This window comes from Hemiscyllium ocellatum, chromosome 24, assembly GCF_020745735.1.
Source record: "Hemiscyllium ocellatum isolate sHemOce1 chromosome 24, sHemOce1.pat.X.cur, whole genome shotgun sequence".
Taxonomy (NCBI): domain Eukaryota; kingdom Metazoa; phylum Chordata; class Chondrichthyes; order Orectolobiformes; family Hemiscylliidae; genus Hemiscyllium; species Hemiscyllium ocellatum.
In genome coordinates, this window is record NC_083424.1 from 56731304 (window position 1) to 56755162 (window position 23859).

Consider the following 23859-nt stretch of genomic DNA (forward strand, 5'->3'; position numbering starts at 1 on the left):
TGGAAACAGGCCCTTTGGCCCAACAAGTCCACACCGGCCTGCTGAAGCGCAACCCCACCCATGCCCCTACACCTAACACTACGGGCAATTTAGCATGGCCGATTCACCTGACCTACACATCTTTGTGACTGTGGGAGGAAACCAGAGCACCCGGAGGAAACCCACGCAGACACGGGGAGAATGTGCAAAATCCACACAGTCAGTCACCTGAAGAGGGAATTGAACCCGGGTCTCTGGTGCTGTGAGGCAGCAGTGCTAACCACAGTTTAAAAGGTGCAGTCTGTGGATCCTTGGTGACTTTCTGTAGTGCATTTTTTAGATAGTATACTGCTGCTACTCAGCATTGGTGGTCGAGGGACTGGATGCTTGAGATGTGGTGCCAATCAAGCGGGCATCTTGGATGGTATCAAGCTTCTTGAGGGGTTGTTGTTGGAGCTGCAATCATCCAGGCAAATGGGGACTATTTTATCACACTCCTGACTTGTGCCTTGTAGATTGTGGATAGGCTTTGTGGAATCGGGAGGTGAGTTACAAATCGAGTATAGCACACTGATGGAATTGTCAAAACAGCCCAGGGATTGTTCCTCTGGTGTGCATGGAATATCTCAAATTAACAGACAAAGTAATAGAATGGATGCGAAGGTACAAATGGAGCAACATGGCACCTACCTGTTTGTGCGTTGTAAATGGTCATGAAGAAGCCTCCCCCGATCCCCATGCTGTGTGCATTCATGAGTCCAACACAGAGCAAACTGGCAATGGCAGCATCCACAGCTGAGGCATTCTGCCTCAGAATATCCCTGCAATGAAATCAGTGTGAGATTTAGTGCAGAAATAGAATAGGAACCAGTGGAGGCCATTCAGACCCTCAAATCAATCATAGTTAACCTTAGCCCGAACGTCTCTGCAATGGAATCAGTGTGCAATGTTTGATTTGTCTGCAGAGCTGTCAGACATCAAGCTGCCCCCTGTCCTGTATCAACCTCAATAATTCACTGTCTCAGTAACAACATCATGGGAAAAATGCAATAATAAATTATATGAATCAGTAGGTCCTAAGTTGAGAACCATACTGTACGAATGTTGTTACAAAGCTGCTTTATATTGAATATTGCCTTGAGGACATACATTTTGAAGAATTGTAGAAATCTGGGTTATTTAAACTTTAGTGTAGTACCTGGACTTGCTTTTTAAGAAAAAGGTAATTGACAATGGACAATGGGGATTTTCTTTTAAAAGGCTTCCGAGATGCCACATGACTGCTGATAAATGCTTGTTTTGCTGTGGACTTCTGCGAGGATTGCTTGTTTGAACAGAGATTGGTGTGGAAAGGTTCATGCTTAATCAGGTTCAGTTGAGTGGAAGCCTGCCAAGAACAAAACAGAAATTGCTGGCAAAATTCAACAGGTTTGGCAGCAGCTCTGCAGAAAAAGTAGATCACTGGACTCAAATCATTAACTCTCTAGCAATTTTTGTTTTTATTTCAGATTTCTATCTTTAGCGATCAATACTAAAACATTTCCCACCACAGACGTCATGCTAATTAACCAACAATTACCTGTTTCCTCCCTCTGGATTATTATTTACTATTTGCCAGTCTGATGGAACCTTTTCCTCAACCTAACAGGTTTGGATCATCAACACCAATGCATCTCCTAACTTATCCACCATCTCTTTAAGATCTTAAGATGTCAATGGATCCAGAGGGTTGTCATTCTGCAGTGCAACAGTTTGAACAAAGAACAAAGAACAAAGAAAATTTACAGACCAGGAACAGGCCCTTCGGCCCTCCAAGCCTGAGTCGATCCAAATGTACTGTCTAAACCTGTCACCCAATTCCTAAGCATCTGTATCCCTCTGCTCCCCACCTACTCATGCATTTGTCCAGATGCATCTTAAATGAATCTACTGTGCCTACCTCTACCAGCTCTGCTGGCAATGCGTTCCAAACGGCCACCACCCTCTGTGTGAAGCACTTACCATGTGTATCTCCCTTAAACTTTCCACTTCTCACCTTTGAAAGCGTGACCTCTGAATCCTTCACCCTATGAAAAACGTTTGTCTCTATCCACCCTGTCTATGCCCTTTATGAATTTGTAAACCTCAATCAGGTCCCCCCTCAATCTCCTTTGTCCTAGTGAAAAATAAACCTAACCTACTCAACCTCTCATCATAGCTAGCACCTTCCATACCAGGCAACATCCTTGTAAACCTTCTCTGCACCCTCTCCAAAGCGTCCACATCCTTTTGGTAATGTGGCGACCAGAACAGTACACAGTATTCTAAATGCGGCCGAACCAATGTCTTGTACAATTTTAACATGACTTGCTAGCTCTTATAATCAATACCCTGTCTGATGAAGGCAAGCATACTATATGCCTTCTTGACCATTCTATCCACCTGTGCAGCAACCTTCAGGGTACAATGGACTTGCATTTGCTTAGTACTATTTTCCTTGTGTTTGTAATTTCATTAAGTTCTTCTCTACTTTCCATCTGCTGATTTACAACAATGACTGGAATGTTTTTTTTACATCCTCTATAGTGAGGGTAGAATCAAAATACTTGCTCATTTCAGTTGCTATTTCCTTATTAATAGCGATTGGCTTTTTATTGTCACTGTAAACTTTTGCCCGAAAGTCCCTACAATGGAAACAGTGTGCAATGTTTGATTTGTCTGCAGAGCTGTCAGACATCAAGCTGCCTCCTGTCCTATACCAACCTCAATAATTCAACCTAACTAAATAATGCTAGGGGACCAATACTCACTTACTCTTTTCCTTTTTAAACACTTCATAGAGTGACAGAGTCAGATCGAACACCACAGACACAGACTCTTCAATTCAATTCTTCCATGCCAACCAGGTTTCCCAAACTAAACTAATCTCATTTGCCTGTGTTTGGGTGACATCCCGCTAAACCTTTACTTTGTAAAACAAGTAGGAAAGGGCTACATGAGATTAGAAACAAAGACTATGTGAAGAATAACCATCAGCATGAAGTGGTTTGGCTGAACAGCTTGTATTCTCTGTTTTCCACTACTCCTCCAACTGACAATGTGAACCAAGGCCCTTTAACAGACACTCACCGGCCAATCTCTGAACATCTTCCTGCATCTGCAGCAACAGCAGCTCTCTCGAAGGAATACGCTGGCACTTTCCTGGGCTTCAGCCCAAAGTACAGGCCCAGGGAGAGGGTGAGGGCTAATAGTACCACAACGACAAACCCAATGGCTCCTTTTGCTCTTTTATTCATTTTTCTACAGTGTTAAAAAAAGTAACATTCAGGTCTGGATGTGATCTCCAAGAAGGTGTGATAAATGGTTATCATGACATTAGCTCAATAAAAATAGAGTAGAACGTTTCAGGGATACAAATCCGCTGTTCTGAAAACAAGCCCCATTTTTGCAACATAATAAAGCTGTTTAAAAACACTAGTCAGATAATTACCAACTTTAAAATTCTGTTCTTAATTTCTGTCACAAGGTCCAAAGAATTCATTTGAATGAATTGTTAACAGGTTCCATTCTTGAGTTTGTTCATAAGTCGATTTAATACAAGTTATAACACAATACAGGAAAATGTAAAGTAGCCATTCAGAAGTTTGAATAAATCTTTATATGTCAGATTATTATTATAGCCCTCTGCATGGGATTGTGATCGCAAGTACGAGTGTTCATACGACAGACATTTATAAATCAGGAAATTGCATGCATATGTCATTTGTTTAGCCTTATGTGCACCAAATTCTAAAATAATTGGACAAAATAAAGTAATGATACATTAAAATGTTTTGCACTCAATCAAGCATTTTAAAGTGTACTGTTGTAATGTTAAAAATGCAGCAGGCAACTTGAGTACAAGGTCCCACAAATGGCAATAAGATTACATTATCTGTTCAAAGTTAAATATCACACAACACCAGGTTATAGTCCAACAGGTTTAATTAGAAGTACACTAGCTTTCGGAGCGGCGCTCCTTCATCAGGTGATTGTGGAGGGCTCGATTGTGGAGGGCTTCACAATCACCTGATGAAGGAGCCTCGCTCCGAAAGCTAGTGTGCTTCCAATTAAACTTGTTGGACTATAACCTGGTGTTGTGTGATTTTTAACTTTGTGGGCGGCATGGTGGCACAGTGGTTAGCACTGTCTGCCTCACAGCGCCTGAGACCCGGGTTCAACTCCCGACTCAGGCGACTGACTGTGTGGAGTTTGCACATTCTCCCCGTGTCTGCGTGGGTTTCCTCCTGCACATCTTTGGACTGTGGGAGAAAACCAGAGCACCAGGTGGAAACCCATGCAGACATGGGGAGAATGCACAAACTCCACCCAGACAGTTGCCCAAGGCTGGAATCGAACCTGGGTCCCTGGCACTGCAAGACCACAGTGCTAACCACTGAGCCCTTGACATTGTTTTATTGAACTGTTTTCCCACTTTTCCCACAAAGGTACCACTTTCGCACAGAACAGGTAAAGAAATTAGGTTCAGTTTACTTGAAAATAGGATAGATATTTTCTTCAGACAGAATGATTGCACAGTTCATTCATACAGTTACAAAGAAACATAGCTACACACCCTTACGTTAACAAGCTGCAACCTGGATTCCTGTTGGTCACAATGCCTTATTCTGGTCCGTGCCTCAGTGACATATTCAGCCCTTACAGCAATTAGATTAGATTAGATTACTTACAGTGTGGAAACAGGCCCTTCGGCCCAACAAGTCCACATTGACCCGCCGAAGCGCAACCCACCCAGACCCATTCCCCTACATTTACCCCTTCATCTAACACTATGGGAAATTTAGCAATGTAACAGCATCTCTATTTTCCCTCAAGATAAAAATCACATGCATTTATAATGAAAATACATGTGAAATTAGGGTAGCCACAAATAGTTTTACACCAAAATAAGAATGGAAAATTTCAAGTGGGTCAAGACCTTATGTGAGTATTTTAAAATTCATTTAAGATCCAGTGGTAGTATAACCTTCCTGAGATCTGGGCTTCACACAATGATGTTCTTGACTTGTTGTTGTGTTGATTCCTGAGTTTTGTTGGTGTTAGCTGTTGTCATTTTGGTTTTCCTCACTTCTGTTTTCTGTGGTTATCTTTGAGGATATCTGTGCAAAATTAAAATACTGCGTAGTATTATGAGCTGACTTCTGTTCCTTCTCAGTGTTGCTCCATTGTTGTGACTTATTAGTACCTACATCACTGAATACATTGCATAACTCTGTGGGTAACTGGCTTTCCTGGTTTGGGAATATTGTCTTAAGTTGCCATCCCATCATGATCTTTGCTGGTGAGAATAGGTGAATCTGTAGATCTGGAATAATGTGGTGAGGCTGTTACATGGCTTGTGCATCATTTGGTACACATATGACTAAATGGTTGGCTGCTTATTGTGGTCCACTGTCCGATATGATCTCTTCAGACGTAAGGAACAAAATGAGTTTTGTAGTCTTTGGACAGAACTTTCCTTTCTGAGGCTGAATGTGGAGGCAAGTGAAAAAGTGGAAGGAAACTCTGCTCTGTGCAGGGTGGTTTATATGTGTGACTATCTTGTTCTTGGCATATTAAATATTCAGGGAAAGGAGAAACCAAATTGTAGCATTGGACGAGCATAAAGTTCTGTTCACCATTGGGACTTTTCAGGCTTTTAACTTCCAGGCACATATTTGAAATGTGTTTGGACAGCACTTCACTCTCTGCAATCCAGAAGCATTAATTAACCACTAAACACCACCCTTAGAGATGTCAGTGAACAAGCAAAGGCAATGTCATGCTTTCGAGAAGGGAAATTATTTTCCCTGTGAATGTTAACAATACGCCAAATCAACAGACAACTGCACAGAGGTGACTGCGATGTTATCCCCTATGGGAGACTGAAGAGAATTCACCTCTAGTGTCACAAGAGGATGAATAATCTGTTGCGTTTTGTCAAGAAATATACCACTGTGTATGGACTGCTTAATGCTCATGTGTGTGTGAGTTAGCATTACAAGATTGCCACTGTAGCTGACTGTCATATTCAAGTTTCAGTATCGAGCATCTCCATCAGATGCCTCATGTGCAATCAATGTATTTAACTTCATTGCATCAACTAATGTAGCACAACTGGCACTACAGTGGAACTGCCTCCCATACACCTTCCAGGATTCACACTTCAAACATAAAAAAGTTACAACACTCAACAGCTCATGTACCAACAGCTCATTGATCTATCATCATATCTAAGTGAACATACACAACTGACAGCCTTTCATGAAAGGCTTACTTGAGAAAATGACATCCCAACAAAACACGGCAGTGCTGGCGTAACCCCGCCCCCATGCTTATTTCCGTCACGACGCATGAACCCGCCCCCACGCTTGACCCGCCCCCACACCGAGCAACGTCACCACGTCTAACTCCACCCCTACATCGATCTCTGTCCCCGCCCCTAACCCCGCCCCCACTCCCAGCTCCAGTCCCACACCAGGTCCTAGCTCCCAGCCCTGCCGTGTTTTCACCATCCCTCCAGACCTCCCCCTCTCTGAGGATGAAAGATCAGTCCTCAGCAGAGGCCTCACCTTCATTCCCCTACGCCCTCGAATCAATGAGTTCAACACGCGGCGAGATATTGAACAATTCTTCCGTCGCCTTCGCCTCCGTGCCTATTTTCACAACCAAGACTCCCGCCCACCCTCTGATGACCCCTTCTCCCGCCTCCAACGCATCCCATCCACCTGGACACCCCGTGCTGGCCTCTTACCTGCCCTCGATCTATTTATAGCCAACTGACGCCGTGACATTAACCGACTCAACCTGTCCACCTCTCTTACCCACTCCAACCTCTCACCCTCAGAACGTGCAGCCCTCCACTCCCTCCGCTCCAACTCCAACCTCACCATCAAACCGGCAGACAAGGGAGGCGCGGTAGTAGTTTGGTGCACCGACCTTTATACCGCTGAGGCCAAACGCCAACTCGCGGACACCTCCTCTTATCGCCCCCTCGACCACGACCCCACCTCCCACCACCAAACCATCATCTCCCAGACCATCCATAACCTCATCACCTCAGGGGATCTCCCATCCACCGCCTCCAACCTCATAGTCCCACAACCCCGCACCGCCCGTTTCTACCTCCTGCCCAAAATCCACAAACCTGCCTGCCCCGGCCGACCCATTGTCTCAGCCTGCTCCTGCCCCACCGAACTCATCTCCGCATACCTTGACACGGTTCTGTCCCCTTTAGTCCAAGAACTCCCCACCTACGTTCGGGACACCACCCACGCCCTCCACCTCCTCCAGGATTTTCGCTTCCCCGGTCCCCAACGCCTTATTTTCACGATGGACATCCAGTCCCTGTACACCTCCATCCCCCATCACGAAGGACTCAAAGCCCTCCGCTTCTTCCTTTCCCGCCGCACCAACCAGTACCCTTCCACTGACACCCTCCTTCGACTGACTGAACTGGTCCTCACCCTGAATAACTTCTCTTTTCAATCCTCCCACTTCCTCCAAACTAAAGGAGTTGCCATGGGCACCCACATGGGCCCCAGCTATGCCTGTCTCTTCATAGGATATGTGGAACAGTCCATCTTCCGCAACTACACTGGCACCACCCCCCACCTTTTCCTCCGCTACATCGATGACTGTATCGGCGCTGCCTCGTGCTCCCACGAGGAGGTTGAACAGTTCATCAACTTTACTAACACCTTCCATCCTGACCTCAAATTCACCTGGACTGTCTCAGACTCCTCCCTCCCCTTCCTAGACCTTTCCATTTCTATCTCAGGCGACCGACTCAACACAGACATCTATTATAAACCGACTGACTCCCACAGCTATTTGGACTACACCTCCTCCTACCCTGCCCCCTGTAAAAACTCCATCCCATATTCCCAATTCCTTCGTCTCCGCCGCATCTGCTCCCAGGAGGACCAGTTCCAACACCGCACAGCCCAGATGGCCTCCTTCTTCAAGGACCGCAGATTCCCCCCAAACGTGATTGACGATGCCCTCCACCGCATCTCCTCCACTTCCTGCTCCTCCGCCCTTGAGCCCCGCCCCTTCAACCGCCACCAAGACAGAACCCCACTGGTTCTCACCTACCACCCCACCAACCTCTGTATACAGCGTATCATCCGCCGTCATTTCCGCCACCTCCAAACGGACCCCACCACCAGGGATATATTTCCCTCCTCTCCCCTATCAGCGTTCCGCAAAGACCACTCCCTTCATGACTCCCTCGTCAGGTCCACACCCCCCACCAACCCAACCTCCACTCCCGGCACCTTCCCCTGCAACCGCAGGAAATGTAAAACTTGCGCCCACACCTCCACACTCACTTCCCTCCAAGGCCCCAAGGGATCCTTCCATATCCGCCACAAGTTTACCTGTACCTCCACACACATCATCTATTGCATCCGCTGCACCCGATGTGGCCTCCTCTACATTGGGGAGACAGGCCGCTTACTTGCGGAACGCTTCAGAGAACACCTCAGGGACGCCCGGACCAACCAACCCAACCACCCCGTGGCTCAACACTTTAACTCTCCCTCCCACTCCACCGAGGACATGCAGGTCCTTGGACTCCTCCACCGGCAAAACATAACAACACGACGGTTGGAGGAAGAGCGCCTCATCTTCCGCCTGGGAACCCTCCAACCACAAGGGATGAACTCAGATTTCTCCAGTTTCCTCATTTCCCCTCCCCCCACCTTGTCTCAGTCGGTTCCCTCAACTCAGCACCGCCCTCCTAACCTGCAATCTTCTTCCTAACCTCTCCGCCCCCACCCCACTCCGGCCTATCAGCCTCACCTTGACCTCCTTCCACCTATCACATCTCCATCGCCCCTCCCCCAAGTCCCTCCTCCCTACCTTTTATCTTAGCCTGCCTGGCATCCTCTCCTCTTTCCTGATGAAGGGCTTATGCCCGAAACGTCGAATTTCCTATTCCTTGGATGCTGCCTGACCTGCTGTGCTTTAACCAGCAACACATTTTCAACCTTAATATCATTTGTACAGACTCAATGACTAAGCAAAAGCATGGCACAATATAATGGAAAAATTTGGTGCAAAAAATGTATGGTTATCCATTTTGACAGGAAGAGTAAATATGCAGATGTTATGACCAGGCCTTGGTCAAGGTCCCTCTGCCCTTTCTGCCGCCTATTTACTCACGTGGGGCATCCCGCTACCTCCCCTATTAGTAACTGCTGTATTCCCCACTTTCATTTCCATAATGCCTACCTTCATATTCCAGGAGAAAGACAGCCCTCAATAGGTTAGAAGACTCAAGACAGGTATTGTGCAGTTCGACATTAATCTCCTCACCCTTTATCTTGAAGGACCCTGATTTTGACTACCCCACAAAGGTCTGAGGTCAGTCTGACAGGTCACCCTTGACTTACTGAGTCAGGACTCACTGAGCTGAGACTTAGGGTGCAGCACTGAAGTCCAGAAGCATATTGTAATTGGATTGGAGATGTGCCATGAGGGTTCTGAGAGGCTGGCACATGTTGAATGCCAATGTCCATGGATGTGGAGTGCATATGGCTGGTGCCTATGGAATGCACCCAGAGATGTTTCTGTCCGGAGTTGAACATGGAAATTGCTCAAAACGAGCCGCAAACTTGATCAGATAGAAAGTTAAATATTAATGAGGTGAGTTGTAGCATTAACAAGGTAGTTTAACAAATAATAATGACTGTCAGTCAGCATTACACTGCTGCCTAGTGAGAAACTCATCACGTGACATTGAGAGAAGCATGGAAAATGAATCAAGGTTCGCTTGACATCAAGATGGGCCTCGCTGCACATCTCACTGGAGCCCAAATCACTCAGACCCATGTAAGGTACCACTAGTTATTACCATTTATTTGCTGAACAAAAAACCGGAAAGAACTGAGGATATTGGAAATCAAAAAGCAAAAACAGAAATTGGTGGAAAGACTTAGCAGGTCTGGCAGCATCTGTGCAGAGAAAATTCTAACTTTAATTTTTCTCCAGCCAAATGCAGCCAGACCTGCTGAGTTTTTCCATCAACTTCTGTTTTTTTTGTTGTTTTACCATTTATTTCTTCTCTATTTTTTCTTCTTTTTTAATTTTATGGCTTCTAAAGAAATTCACCATTATGAAATAAATAAGTTGCTTAAGAATCAAGAAAATACATCATATTACCTTCTGTATTATGACTTTTTGACGAGAAATTAACCATTGAAGGTACGTGGACTGAAGTTGGATTGATCCAGTATCTGTCACTGTGCTCTTGGTACATTTGAACATTGTCCAGGTGGGACTAGAGACTTTAGCACAGAGATTTTATAGTGATCAAGATTTATTAAAAGATCTGTTGAGTATCAATTCTGTTGGCATGGCGCTCGTTAACTTTTAACTTTAAGAGGTTGAAGGTTGCAGTGAAAGTACAGCGACCGATTCTTTAACCCTAAGGCTGCCATATCCAGGGAAAACCATTATTTTCATGAGCTGACTTAATTTTTAACTAGGTAAAAACAACGACTGCAGATGCTGGAAACCAGATTCTGTATTAGTGGTGCTGGAAGAGCACAGCAGTTCAGGCAGCATCCGAGGAGCAGTAAAATCGACGTTTCAGGCAAAAGTCCTTCATCATTAATTTTTAAATCCCTACAGTAATCAAAAATAAACCATACACTAATATCCTTGTTCATCTTCCCCTCCCTCCACCCTTCCCCTTTCGGTCTGCCTCTCTACTGCTCTGTCCTCCTAAAAGATCCCTTACATAAAATCAACTCCTGTTTCCCTACGTTCTTGTAAACCACTATGCCATCTCCAATTTTAGATTAGACTTACAGTGTGGAAACAGGCCCTTCGGCCCAACAAGTCCACACCGACCCGCCGAAGCGCAACCCACCCATACCCCTACATTTACCCCTTACCTAACACTACGGGCAATTTAGCTTGGCCAATTCACCTGACCCGCACATCTTTGGACTGTTGGAGGAAACCGGAGCACCCGGAGGAAACCCACGCAGACACGGGGAGAACGTGCAAACTCCACACAGTCAGTCGCCTGAGTCGGGAATTGAACCCAGGTCTACAGGCGCTGTGAGGCAGCAGTGCTAACCACTGTGCCACCGTTATGTCTTATAAAACAAATAACTGCAGATGCTGGAGACCTAGAACAAAAACAGAAATTGTTGGAGAAATTCAGCAAGTCTGGCAGCATCTACAAGGAGGAAATAGTTAACATTTTGAGTCTGGTGACTTTCATTAGAATTGAATTTATCCAGTAATTTTTGTTTTTGCCCTGAATATATTTTCCTTGAATATGTTGCCACCTCCCAGAACTATGTACACATTTTTCTTGTAATTTCAAAATTGAATCTCTCTGTAAGAAGGTAGGAAATAGGAACAGGACTAGACCATACAGTCTGGTCTGCATGCTCCACTGTTCATGACTGATCTTGGGCTTCAACTTCAATTTTCATGTCACCAAAAATTCATAATCTTACAGGTAAAGAAATTGTTCCTCATTTCAGTCCTACTCAGAGAGTAGTAAGGGTATGGAATGCTTTGCCCACAACGGTAGTAGATCCGCCAAGTTTAAGTGCATTTGAGCTGTCATTGGACAGGCATATGGACGTACATGGAATAGTGTAGATGGGATAGGCTTCAGATTATTATGACAGGGCGGCGCAACATTTAGGGCTGAAGGGTCTGTACTGCGCTGTAATGTTCAATGTTCTCTGTTCCATGTAAATATTAGCCGTTTCTTCTCAGGGACCAAAGTACTGAATCTCTGCTACATTGTATCTAATCTATATTCTTCCTTAACCCTGGAGGCCAAAATTCAGCATTCTAGATATGATCTGATCAAAGACCTCTACAATTATTTATTCTGGTACTCCAAAAGCCTTGCAATCAAGTCTAAAATGCCATTTACTTCCCTAATTGTTTACTGTGCCTGAAAGGCAGACTTTTTATTTTCATTGTACAAGCACACTGAAGTCTCTGTAAGTTTACATTTACAAGCTCTTTAAAATAAGCAGTTCTGCTTTTCTATTCTTATGACCAAAGGAATAACCTCATATTTCCTCATATTTTACTTCAGGCACAGTTTGCCCACTCAAATTGCTTGCACAACCTTTTTGCACACTTTTCACAGCTTGCATTCTATCTGGCTTTGTATCATCAGCAAGCTTAGATATCTTCACTTGCTATTTCTTTACCTGGATCATTAAGTGCAAATGTATATTGTAAATAGCTGAGGCCATATCATTGAACCTTGTGATATTCCTTGTGTTATAATCTGTCTCTTTAAAATACCCTGTTTATCCCCACTGTCTATTTTCTGTCCATTAACCAATCTTTTTTATATCACCCAACTATATGAGAACATTTTTTTTGGTGTATTAATATTTTGTTTGGCATCTTATCAAAAGCCTTTTACAAATTCAAAGTCTACTGGCTGCCTTTATGTACACTAGTGGACACCATTGTTTTAAAAATGCATAAGTTTATCAAAAAGAATTTTGATTTCTTAAAGCCATCTTACCTTGATCGAATGACTCTAAGTACACTTCTATGCAAATATAAGCTGCTACTAGTGTTAATGAAGTACGTCAGTCAGAAACAGTATTTCTCCTGAGCAGGTTCAGCTTGCCAATGGGAAAACTAATTATATCTCCTTATGATAATGAGACAAACCATTTACAGTCATTGAGAATGTACAGCCCTACAGCACAGAGACAGATCCTTTGGCCCAAACTGGTCCATGCCGACCGAAATGTCCATCCACGCTAACCCCATTTCCCTGTACTTGTCCCATATCCTTCTAATCCTTTCCTATCCATATATTTATCCAACTACCTTTTAAATGTTGTTCATGTACCTGCCTCAACCACTTCCTCTGGCAGCTCATTCCAAACGTGAACCACCCTCTGTGTAAAATAAAATCCCCCTCAGGCTCCCTTTTATTCTTTCCACCCTAACCTTAAACCCTCTAGTCCTCTATTCTTGGGAAAAAGACTGCGTGCATTCACCCTATCATGCCTCTCTCGATCCTTTACACTTCTGTAAGGTTCCCCCTCAGCCTCCTATTCTCTAAAGGAAAATGTCTTAGTTTGTCCAACCTCTTCCTAAAACTCAGACCATTGAATCAGGGCAACATTCTTGTAAATTTCTTCTGCACTTTTTCTAGTTTAATAATATTGTTCCTGTAACAACGTGACCAAAACTGAACACAATACCCCAAGTGTAGCCTCGCCAACATCTTGTATAACTGCAATACAACTTCCCAACTTTAATACTCATTGCCCTGACTGATGAAGGCCACTGTGCCCTGTCTACCTGTGACTCCACTTTGAGAATTACGAACCTGAACTCCAAGATCCCTCTGTTCCATTACTCTCCTTAAGGTCCGACCATTCACCATGAAACTCCTACTTTATTTTGACTTTCCAAAATACATGACCTCACACTTATCCACATTAAAGGCCATTTGCCATTTCTCAGCCCACTTCCCAAGCTGATCATAGTCCTGCTGCAATTTCTGATAACCTTCCTCACTGACGATACTGCCTATTTCAGTGACATCTACAAACTTACTAATCATGCATTGTACATATTCATACAAATCATTGATCTAGATAACGAACAGTAATAGGCCCAGCACCAACCCCTGAGGCACACCCCTAGTCACAGGCATTCAGTCTGACGAGCATCCTTCCAATATTAGAACATAGAATATAGAACACAGAACAATACAGTGCAGAACAGGCCCTTCGGCCCTTGATGTTGTGCCGACCTGTGAACTATTCTCAGCTTATCCCCCTACACTATCCCATCATCATCATCCATGCGCTTATCCAAGGATTGTTTAAATTTCCCTAATGAGGCTGAGTTAACTACATTGGCAGACAGGACATTCCATGCTCTTACCACTCTCTGAGTAAAGGCTCTGACATCTGTCTTAAATCTATCACCCTCAATTTGTAGTTATGCCCCCTCGTACAAGCTGACATCATCATCCTAGGAAAAAGACTTTCACTGTCTACCCTATGTAATCCTCTTCTCATCTTGTATGTCTCTATCAAATCCCCTCTTAGCCTTCTTCTTTCCAATGAGAATAGACCAAAGTCTCTCAGCCTTTCCTCATAAGACCTTCCCTCCAGACCAGGCAATATCCTGGTAAATCTCCTCGGCACCTTTCCCAGTGCCTGCACATCCTTCCCAAAATCTGGTGACCAGAACTGTACACAATACTCCAAGTGTGGCCGCACTAGCGTTTTGTATAGTTACAGCATGACGTTGCAACTCCAGAACTCAATCCTTCTACCGATGAAACCTAACACACCGTATGCCTTCTTAGCAGCACTATCAACCTGGGTAGCAACTTTCAGGGATCTATGTACATGGACTCCAAGATCCCCAAGCACATCCACACTACCAAGAATCTTTCCATTGTCCCAGTACTCTGCTTTCCTGTTATTCTTCCCAAAGTGCATCACTTCACATTTAGTTGCATTGAACTCCATTTGCCACCTCTCTGCCCAATTCTGAAGTTTATCCAAGTCCCCCTGCAACCTGTAACATTCTTCCAAACTGTCCACTACTCCACTGACTTTAGTGATATCTGCAAATTTATTAATCCATCCATCTATGCCTGCATCTAAGTAATTTATAAAAATGACAAACAGCAGTGGTCCCAAAACAGATCCTTGTGGCACACCACTTGTAACCGGGCTCCAGGCTGAATATTTTCCATCAGCCACCACTTGCTGTCTTCTTTCAGAAAGCCAGTTTCTAATACAAACTGTTAAATCACCCTCAATCCCATGCCTCTGCATTTTCTCCAACAGCCTACCATATCAAAGGCTTTACTCAAGTCCATATATACCCATGTCAACTGCCCTACCCTCATCTATATGCTTGGTCACCTTCTCAATGAGGTTTGTGAGACATGACCTGCCCTTGACGAAACCATGTTGATTATCTGAAATCAAATGGTTACTTGCTAGATGAATATAAATCCTATCTCTTTTGGTCCTTTCTAAAACGTTTCCTACAACACTGGCTCACTGGTCTATAATTACTTGGGTCATCTCTACTGCCCTTCTTGAACAAGGCACAACGTTTGCAATCCTTCAGTCCTCTGGTACTAAACCTGTAGACCAATGACAACTCAAATATCAAAGCCAAAAGCTCTGTTGCCTTCTCCCTAGCTTCCCAGAGAATCCTTGGATAAATCCCATCCAGGCCCAGGGAACTTGTCTACTTTCACTCCTTCTAGAATTGATAACAACTGTTTGTAACTAACATCGATCCTTTCTAGTCTAATATCTCATTCTTCTCCTCTACAACGTTCTCCTTTTCCTGAACGAAAACCGATGAGAAATGTTCATTTAGCACCTCTCCGATCTCTACAGGGTCCACACTCAACTTCCCACTTCTGTCTTTGACTGGCCTATTCCTGCCTTAATCATCCTTTTACTCCTCACGTATGATACAAATATTTAGGGTTCTCCTTTATTCTATTTGCTAAAGACTGCTCATGCCCTCTCTTTACTTTTCGTAACTCTCTCTTTAAAACCTTCCTAGCTGATCTGTAACTCTCCATCGCCTCATCTGAACCATCTTGCCTCATCAACACATAAGCCTCCTTCTTCCGCTTAACAAGGGATGCAATTTTTGTAGTAAACCATGGGTTCCTTACCTTATCACTTCCTCCCTGCCTGACAGGAACATACCTATCAAGGACACGCAATATCTGTTCCTTAAACCAGCTCCACATTTCCATTGTCTGCATCCCCTGCATTTTGCTACTCCATTCTATGCATCGTAATTCTTGCCTAATTGCATTATAATTGCCCTTGCCCCATTGATAACTCTTGACCCGTGGCACATACCTATCCCTATCCATTGCTAAACTAAACGTAACTGAATTATGGTCACTCTCTCCAAAGTGCTCATCTACAACTAAATCAAACACCTGCCCTGGTTCATTACCAAGCACCAGATCCAGTGTGGCCTCTCCTTTTGTCGGCCCTTCGACAAACTGTGTCAGGAAATCCTCCTGTACACATTGGACAAAAACTGATCCATCCGACGTACTAGAATTATAGCATTTCCAGTCAATGTTGGGGAAGTTAAAGTCCCCCATAATGAACACCCTCTTCCTTTCACTCCTATCCAGAATAAATTTGCTAATCTTCTCCTCCACCTCCCTGGAGGTCTGTGAAGGCCGATAAAAAACTTCAAGCAAAGTGACCTCTCCTCTTCTGTTTCTAACCTCAGCCTACGCTACCTCAATAGACGAGTCCTTGTCAAAAGTTCTTTCAGCCACCGTTATACTATCCTTGACTAACAAGGCCACACCTCCCCCTCTTTTACCGCCTTGCCTGTTCTTAATGAAAGATCTAAACACTGGTACCTGCAACATCCATTCCTCACTCTGCTCTATCCATGTCTCTGAAATGGCCACAACATTGAAGTCCCAGGTACCTATCCATGCTGCAAGCTCACCTACCTTATTTTGGATACTTCTGGCGTTGAAATAGACACACTTCAAACCAGTTTGCTGTCTGTCAGCACATTCCTATGACCCTGAAATCCTGCCCCTGTCCTCCCTACTCTCATCCTCCTGTGCACTGCAACTATATCTCTGGTTTCCATCCCCCTGCTGAGCTAGTTTAAACCCACCCGAATAGCACCAGCAAATTCCCCACACAGGATATTAGCACCCCTCTGGTTCAAGTGAAGACCGTACTGTTTGTACAGGTCCCACCTTCCCCAGAATGAGCCCGAATTATCCAAAATCCTGAAACCCTCCCTCCTGCACCATCCTTGCAGCCACGTGTTCCGCTAGTATCTCTCCCAATCCTTGCCTCGCTATCACGTGGCACGGGTAATAAATCAGAGATAACAACTCTGTTTGTTCTAACTCTCAGCTTCAACCCTAGCTCCCTGAAATCCTGCCATACATCCCTATCTCTTTCTACCTATGTCGTTGGTACCTATGTGGACCATAACTTGGGGCTGGTCACCCTCTCCCTTCAGGGTTCCAGAGATACGATCCAAGACATCATGGACCCTGACACCTGGGAGGCAACACACAAACCACAAGTCTCGTTCATTCCCAACAAACCTTCTATGTGACCCTCTAACTATTGAGTCCCCAATGACTAACACTCTCCTCAATGCTACCCTCTGCTTCCTTACCATCAAGCCAATTTTGTATCCAATTTGGCAGCTCACCCTGGATTCCATGCTATCTAATCTTCCAGAGCAGCCTACACATCATCAAAGAACTTGTGAGGCATGATCTACAACCCACAAAGCCATGCTGACTACTCCAAATCAAACCCTATCTTTCCAAAGCACTTCTTGACACCAGGCCCATGACAACCTGCTCTTCAGAGGCTTGACTTCGGAGTGACTTGCTGAGCTTCTCCTTCTGGTAGTGTGACTGTGCCAATGTAAATGTTCATCTTGACAGCCAATCCAGTTCGAAGCATAGATGAAGGCAGTTCCACCAGTACTCAAGAAACTCAACGCCAATAAACTTGCTTGGTTGGCAGACAACTGTCCACCTTAAAAATTCACGTTGCCCATCATCAGTATACTGTACAAATGTGGACCATCTATAAAATGAATCTAACCCAACAGTTACTGTGTCAGAGGTCAGATCAGCTTTCCTTCATGTGAATCCAAGGAACGTGATGGAACCAGACGGAGTACCAGGCCGTGCACTCAGAGGATGGCCAGATCAACTGGCAGAGGTTTTCTTGGACATCTTCAAACTCTCCCTGCAGCAGGTCACTGTCCCTGCTTGTTTCAGGAGAGCCAACATCATCCCTGTGCCTACAGAAGGCTCAAGCAGCATGTCTCAATGACTACCGCCCAGTGGTTCTAACTTCGGTGGTCATGAAGTGCTTTGAAAAGCTGGTCATGGCATTAATCAACTCCAACCTCCCCACTACTCTTGACCTGCTCCAATTTGCCTATTGGTCCAACAGATCCACGTCAGATGCCATATCACTTGCCCTTCACTCCTCCCTATAACATCTTGACAGCAAGAACAGCTACGTAAGAATCCTACTCATTGACTACAGTTCAGCCTTCAACACTATTATCCCCTTGAATCTGATTACTAAACCTAGTGATCTCAGACTGAGCCCCACTCTCTGCAACTGGATCCTCAGTTTCCTGACCCACAGGCCACAATCAGTGAAGATTGGGGACAATATTACATCCTCACTAACACACAACACTGGAGCCCCCCAGGGGTGCGTACTCAGCCCCCTACTGTACTCACTATATACCCATTTACTGTGTTTACTGTATCCGCTGCACCCAATGTGGTCTCCTCTACATTGGGGAGACAGGCCGCCTACTTGTGGAACGTTTCAGAGAACACCTCTGGGACACCTGCACCAACCAACCCAACCGCCCCGTGGCTGAACACTTTAACTCCCCCTCCCACTCCGCCAAGGACATGCAGATCCTTGGCCTCCTCCATCACCAGACCCTGACCACACGACGCCTGGAGGAAGAGCACCTCATCTTCCGCCTAGGAACCCTCCAACCACATGGGATGAATGTAGATTTCTCCAGCTTCGTCATTTCCCCTCCCCCCCTTATCACAGTGCCAACCCCCGGATTCAGCACCGCCCTCTTGACCTGCAATCGTATTCCCAACGCCCCTCCTCCAAATTCCCTCCCCCCTACCTTTTAACTCAGCCTGCTTGGCACACCAGCCTCATTCCTGAAGAAGGGCTTATGCCCGAAACGTCGATTCTCCTGCTCCCCGGATGCTGCCTGGCTTGCTGTGTTCTTCCAGCACCACATTTTTCAGCTCTGGTCTCCAGCATCTGCAGTCCTCACTGTATACCCATGACTGCTTTGCCAAATACCAAACTAATGCCATTTACAACTTTGATGATGTCACTACCATAGTCGGTCAAATCTCAGATGGTGACAAGACAAACTAAAGATGGGAGGCAGAAGACTGGAAAATTGGTGCACAGAGAACAATCTAGCTCTCATGCCAGCAAAACCAAGGAACTCATTATTGACTTTCGGCGGGATGTTACTCATGCCCCCCCATGCATTAATAGCTCAGAGATGGAACGAGTGGAGAGTGTAAAGCTCCTGGAAGAAGTCATCCACAACAAGCTTTCTTGGACTCTTCATGTGGATGGGCTAGTTACAAAGGCCCAATAATGTCTCTTCTTCCTCAGGCAGCTGAGGAAATTTGGCATAACAGTGAATACCCTTGCTAACTTTTATAGGTGCGCCATCGAGAGCATTCTGTCTGGATGCATTACTATCTGGTATGGCAACTGTACCATTCAAGATCAGAGACGGTTACAGAGAGTGGAGAACTCGGCCCAGACAATCACAAAGGCCAACCTCATCTATAGAATCCATCTACCACACCTGCTATCAAGGACGGGGCGCCAGCATTCTCAAAGATCCATCCCAACCTGGCAATGTTTTCTTACAGCCTCTACCATCAGGGAGAAGGTACACAAGCACCAGCCGGTTTCGTAATAGTTTCTACCCTACTGTTGTTAGAATACTGAATGGACTCTCAAACTCTTAACATTCACCTGTACCTGTGTTTTTGTTTTTGCTGCTGTTTACTTATTATTTAGTTATCTATGTTACTTAACTATGTGATCTGCCTGAATTGCTTGCAAGACAAAGCTTTTCACTGTGTCTTGGTACACGTGACAATAAATTCAATTCAATTCAATTCAAATGACCTGCAGCAACACAGAAGTGTGAGTGGAATACTCTGTACTTTCCCAAATGAGCATAACTCCAACAAACTTCATGATGCTTAACACCATCTAGGCAAAAGCAACAAGCAACATAAATGATAGGTACCCCATTCACCACCTTAAGTGGTTACTCCCATCACGACCATACACAACGACAGCAGTCAGTGCCATCTACAAGAATCACTGGAGAAATTCACCAAGGCTTCTCCGATAATACATTCCAAACCCACAAACTCTACTACCAGGAAGGATTAGGGCAGTAGGTGCATGGGAATGCCATCATCTGCATATTCCTCTCCATGCCATACGCCATCTTGGCTTGGAATAATCTCATCGGTGCCACTGGGTCAAAATCCTGGAACTCACTTTCTAACAACATTTTTTTCTTATCTGAGCCACAATGAGAAACTCTGGAATGAATCTCACTAAAAATCAGTAAAATGTCATTTTTTGGCTAGAGAGAAGTGAGTTAAAGATGTAACTGGCCTTATCCAGATAATAAATTTCCCTATGGTGAAGGATATTGCTAATTGTACACATATGGCTTCACTCGCACCACATTTAAATGCAGAGCGGGACCATAATAGCAAAGGATTGCCAATTCTAAATCTGCAGTGACCAATCAGTGGATGACCATGCTCAGGACATCATGGTGAATTCCCTGTAACTTAACAGCATGTAAGATGCCATGTATTCTGTGCCAGTGCACTATTCCATTAATATTTGAACCACTACATCACACTGGAGAGTGTTGCTGTATGACAAGAGCAAACCACCAAACACGCAGCTCATGATAATAGCAAATTACTGCGGTTGCTGTAATCTGAAAACAAAAAAGGGAAAATGCTGGAAAATCTCAGCAAGTCTTGCAGAATCCGTAAGGAAAGAAAAGAGCTGACATTTCGAATCTAACTGACCCTTTGTCAAAGCTGGCATGCTGAATGCAAGCACACCACTAGTGTGACCATGCAATGGTTCTGCTGCTTGGACCATTCAGAAAGAGCCCTGCAGTACTCACCAGAGCATCATCAAAATTAGTAATTTTCTAATAACATCCAGGAGAGTTTTCTAGAGCAGTATGTCAATAATCCGACGAGGGAAGGGGCCATATTGGACCTGGTACTGAGGAATGAGCCAGGCCAGAAGTTTGCGGTGGGAGATTTCTTTGGGAACAGTGACCACAATTCTGTAAGTTTTAGAATACTCGTAGATAAAGAAGAGAAGAGTACTAAACTTGGCCAAGGCCAATTATATCAAAATTAGGTAGGAGTTGGGAAATGTGGATTGCACACAACTATTTGAAGGGAAGTCCACATTTGAGATGTGGGAGGCTTTCAAAGATAGGTTAACGGTAGTGCAAGATAGGCAAAGGATAGGAAGGGCAAGATTCATGAACCGTGGATGACAAGACAAACTGTACAACTAGCCAAGAGGAAAAGGGAAGCGTACATAAGATCTAGGCAGCTAAGAACAGAACGAGCCCTGGAAGAATATTGGAAGAGTAGGACAAGTCTTAAACAGGGAATCAAGCAGCTAAAAGAGGTCACGAAATAGCTTTAGTGAGCAGAATTAAGGAGAATCCCAAAGAATTTTATTCTCATATAAGAAGCAAACAGGTACCTGGAGAAAGATTTGGTCCACTAAAGGATAACGAAGGAAGGCTGTGTGTCGAACCTGAGAGAATGGTGAGATTCTGAAGGATTACTTTGCATCAGTGTTCACTGAGGAGAGGAACATGATGAATGTTGAGATTAGAGGTAGAAGTTTGACTACTCTGGATCACGTTGACAAAAGTAGGGAAGATGTGTTGGGTAGGCTAGAGGTTATTAGTGGATAAATCCCCAGGACCGGATGGGATCTATTCAGGTTGCTGAGGGAGGCGAGAGAGGAAATAGCTGGGGATCTGACAGATATCTTTGTGGCATCCTTAAACACAGGTGAGGTGCCGGAGGACTGGAGGGTTGCTCATGTTGTTTCCCTGTACAAGAAGGGTAGTTGGGATATTCCGGGTAACTATAGACCAGTGAGCCTGATGTCAGTGGTGAGAAAGTTATTGGAGAAGGTACTGAGGGATAGGATCTATTTATATTTAGAAAAGAATGGGCTTACCATTGATAGGCAACATGGTTTTGTGTAGGGGAGATCGTGCCTTACCAACTTAATAGAGTTATTTGAGGAAGTGACCAAGTTGATAGATGAAGGAAGGGCTGTTGATGTCATATACATGGACTTTAGTAAAGCATTTGATAAGGTTCCCCATTGTAGACTAATGGAGAAAGTGAAGTCACATGGTGTGCAGGGTGTTCCAGCTAGGTGGATAAAGAACTGGTTGAGCAACAAGAGACAGAGACTAGTAGTTGAAGGGAATTTCTCAAAATGGAGAAAGGTGACCAGTGGTGTTCCACAGGGGTCAGTGCTGGTGCCACTGTTGTTTGTAATATACATAATTGATCTAGAAGAGGGCATTGTTGGTATGATCAGCAAGTTTGCAGATGACACAAAGATTGGTGGTGTAGCAGAAAGCATAAGGGACTGTCAGAGAATACAGGAGGGTATAGATAGACTGGAGAGTTGGGCGGAAAAGTGGCAGATGGTTTTCAATCCAGACAAATGTGAGGCAATGCATTTAGGCAAGACTAATTCTAGAGCTAATGATACAATGAATGGAAGGGCCTTGGGAACAGTTGATGGTCAGAGAGATCTGGGAGTGCAGGTCCATTGTATCCTGAAGGTTGCTGCACAGGTGGATAGAGTGGTCAAGAAGGAATATGGTATGCTTGCCTTCATCGGACAGGGTATTAAGTATAAGAGCTGGCAAGTCATGTTAAAATTGTAAAGACATAGTTTCGGCCGCATTTAGTCAGTTCTGGTCGCCACATTACCAAAAGGATGTGGACGCTTTGAAGAGGGTGCAGAGAAGATTTACGAGGATGTTGCCTGGTATGGAAGGTGCTAGCTATGAAGTGGGGTTGAGTAGGTTAGGTTTATTTTCATTAGAAAAAAGGAGACTGAGGGGGGACCTGATTGAGGTTTACAAAATTATGAAGGGTATAGACAGGGTGGATAGAGACAAGCTTTTTCCCAGGGTGAAGGATTCAATAACGAGAGGTCACGCTTTCAGGATGAGAGGTGGAAAATTTCAGGGGGATATATGGGGTAAATACTTCACACAGAGGGTGGTGGGCATTTGGAACACATTGCCAGCAGAGGTGGTAGAGGCAGGCACGGTAGATTCATTTAAGATGCGTCTGTTAAATGCATGAGTAGGTGTGGAGCAGAGGGATATAGATGCTTGGGAATTGACTGACAGGTTTAGACACTACATTTGGATTGGCTCAGGCTTGGCGGGCCGAAGGGCCTCTTCCTGGGCTGTAAAGTTTCTTTGTTCTTTGTTCAAGTAATGACCTACTGTATCCTGCAAATCTCACCATCCTAAGTAGAGTCCTTGCACCACCTCTATTGTGAGTAGCTAAGAAGGAAGAAGAAAAATAGAAGAAAGGGGAAGAATAGGAGGAAAAGACAAAGAAAGAACACATCCTCTTTCTGGCAGGCTGTTCATGAATGGCTCACCTGTCAGTGACCACAACCAAAACTCCTCACTCAGGAACAATCTCGAATGGCTCACCTGTCAGTGACCACAACCAAAACTCCTCACTCGGGAACAATCTCGAATGGCTCACCTGTCAGTGACCACAACCAAAACTCCTCACTCGGGAACAATCTCGAATGGCTCACCTGTCAGTGACCACAACCAAAACTCCTCACTCGGGAACAATCTCGAATGGCTCACCTGTCAGTGACCACAACCAAAACTCCTCACTCGGGAACAATCTCGAATGGCTCGCCTGTCAGTGACCACAACCAAAACTCCTCACTCGGGAACAATCTCGAATGGCTCACCTGTCAGTGACCACAACCAAAACTCCTCACTCGGGAACAATCTCGAATGGCTCACCTGTCAGTGACCACAACCAAAACTCCTCACTCGGGAACAATCGCGAATGGCTCACCTGTCAGTGACCACAACCAAAACTCCTCACTCGGGAACAATCGCGACCATACAGTCTCCCAGACATTGAAAATCACTGCATACACTTGGCCACAATGC

General features: G+C 44.7%; 1 protein-coding gene across 1 annotated transcript in view; it reads right to left on the reverse strand.

Moving 5' to 3' along the window:
• LOC132827423 (glutathione hydrolase 1 proenzyme-like) overlaps positions 1-23859 on the reverse strand; it is a 145158-nt gene that overhangs the window by 81747 nt on the left and 39552 nt on the right. Inside the window, exons 2-3 of the mRNA XM_060844099.1 lie at positions 3088-3258; positions 670-800 (exon numbers count right to left, since the gene is read on the reverse strand). Coding sequence (XP_060700082.1) covers positions 670-800; positions 3088-3254 — 298 coding nt within the window. The 5' untranslated portion in view covers positions 3255-3258. The remainder of the gene's footprint in view (positions 1-669; positions 801-3087; positions 3259-23859) is intronic.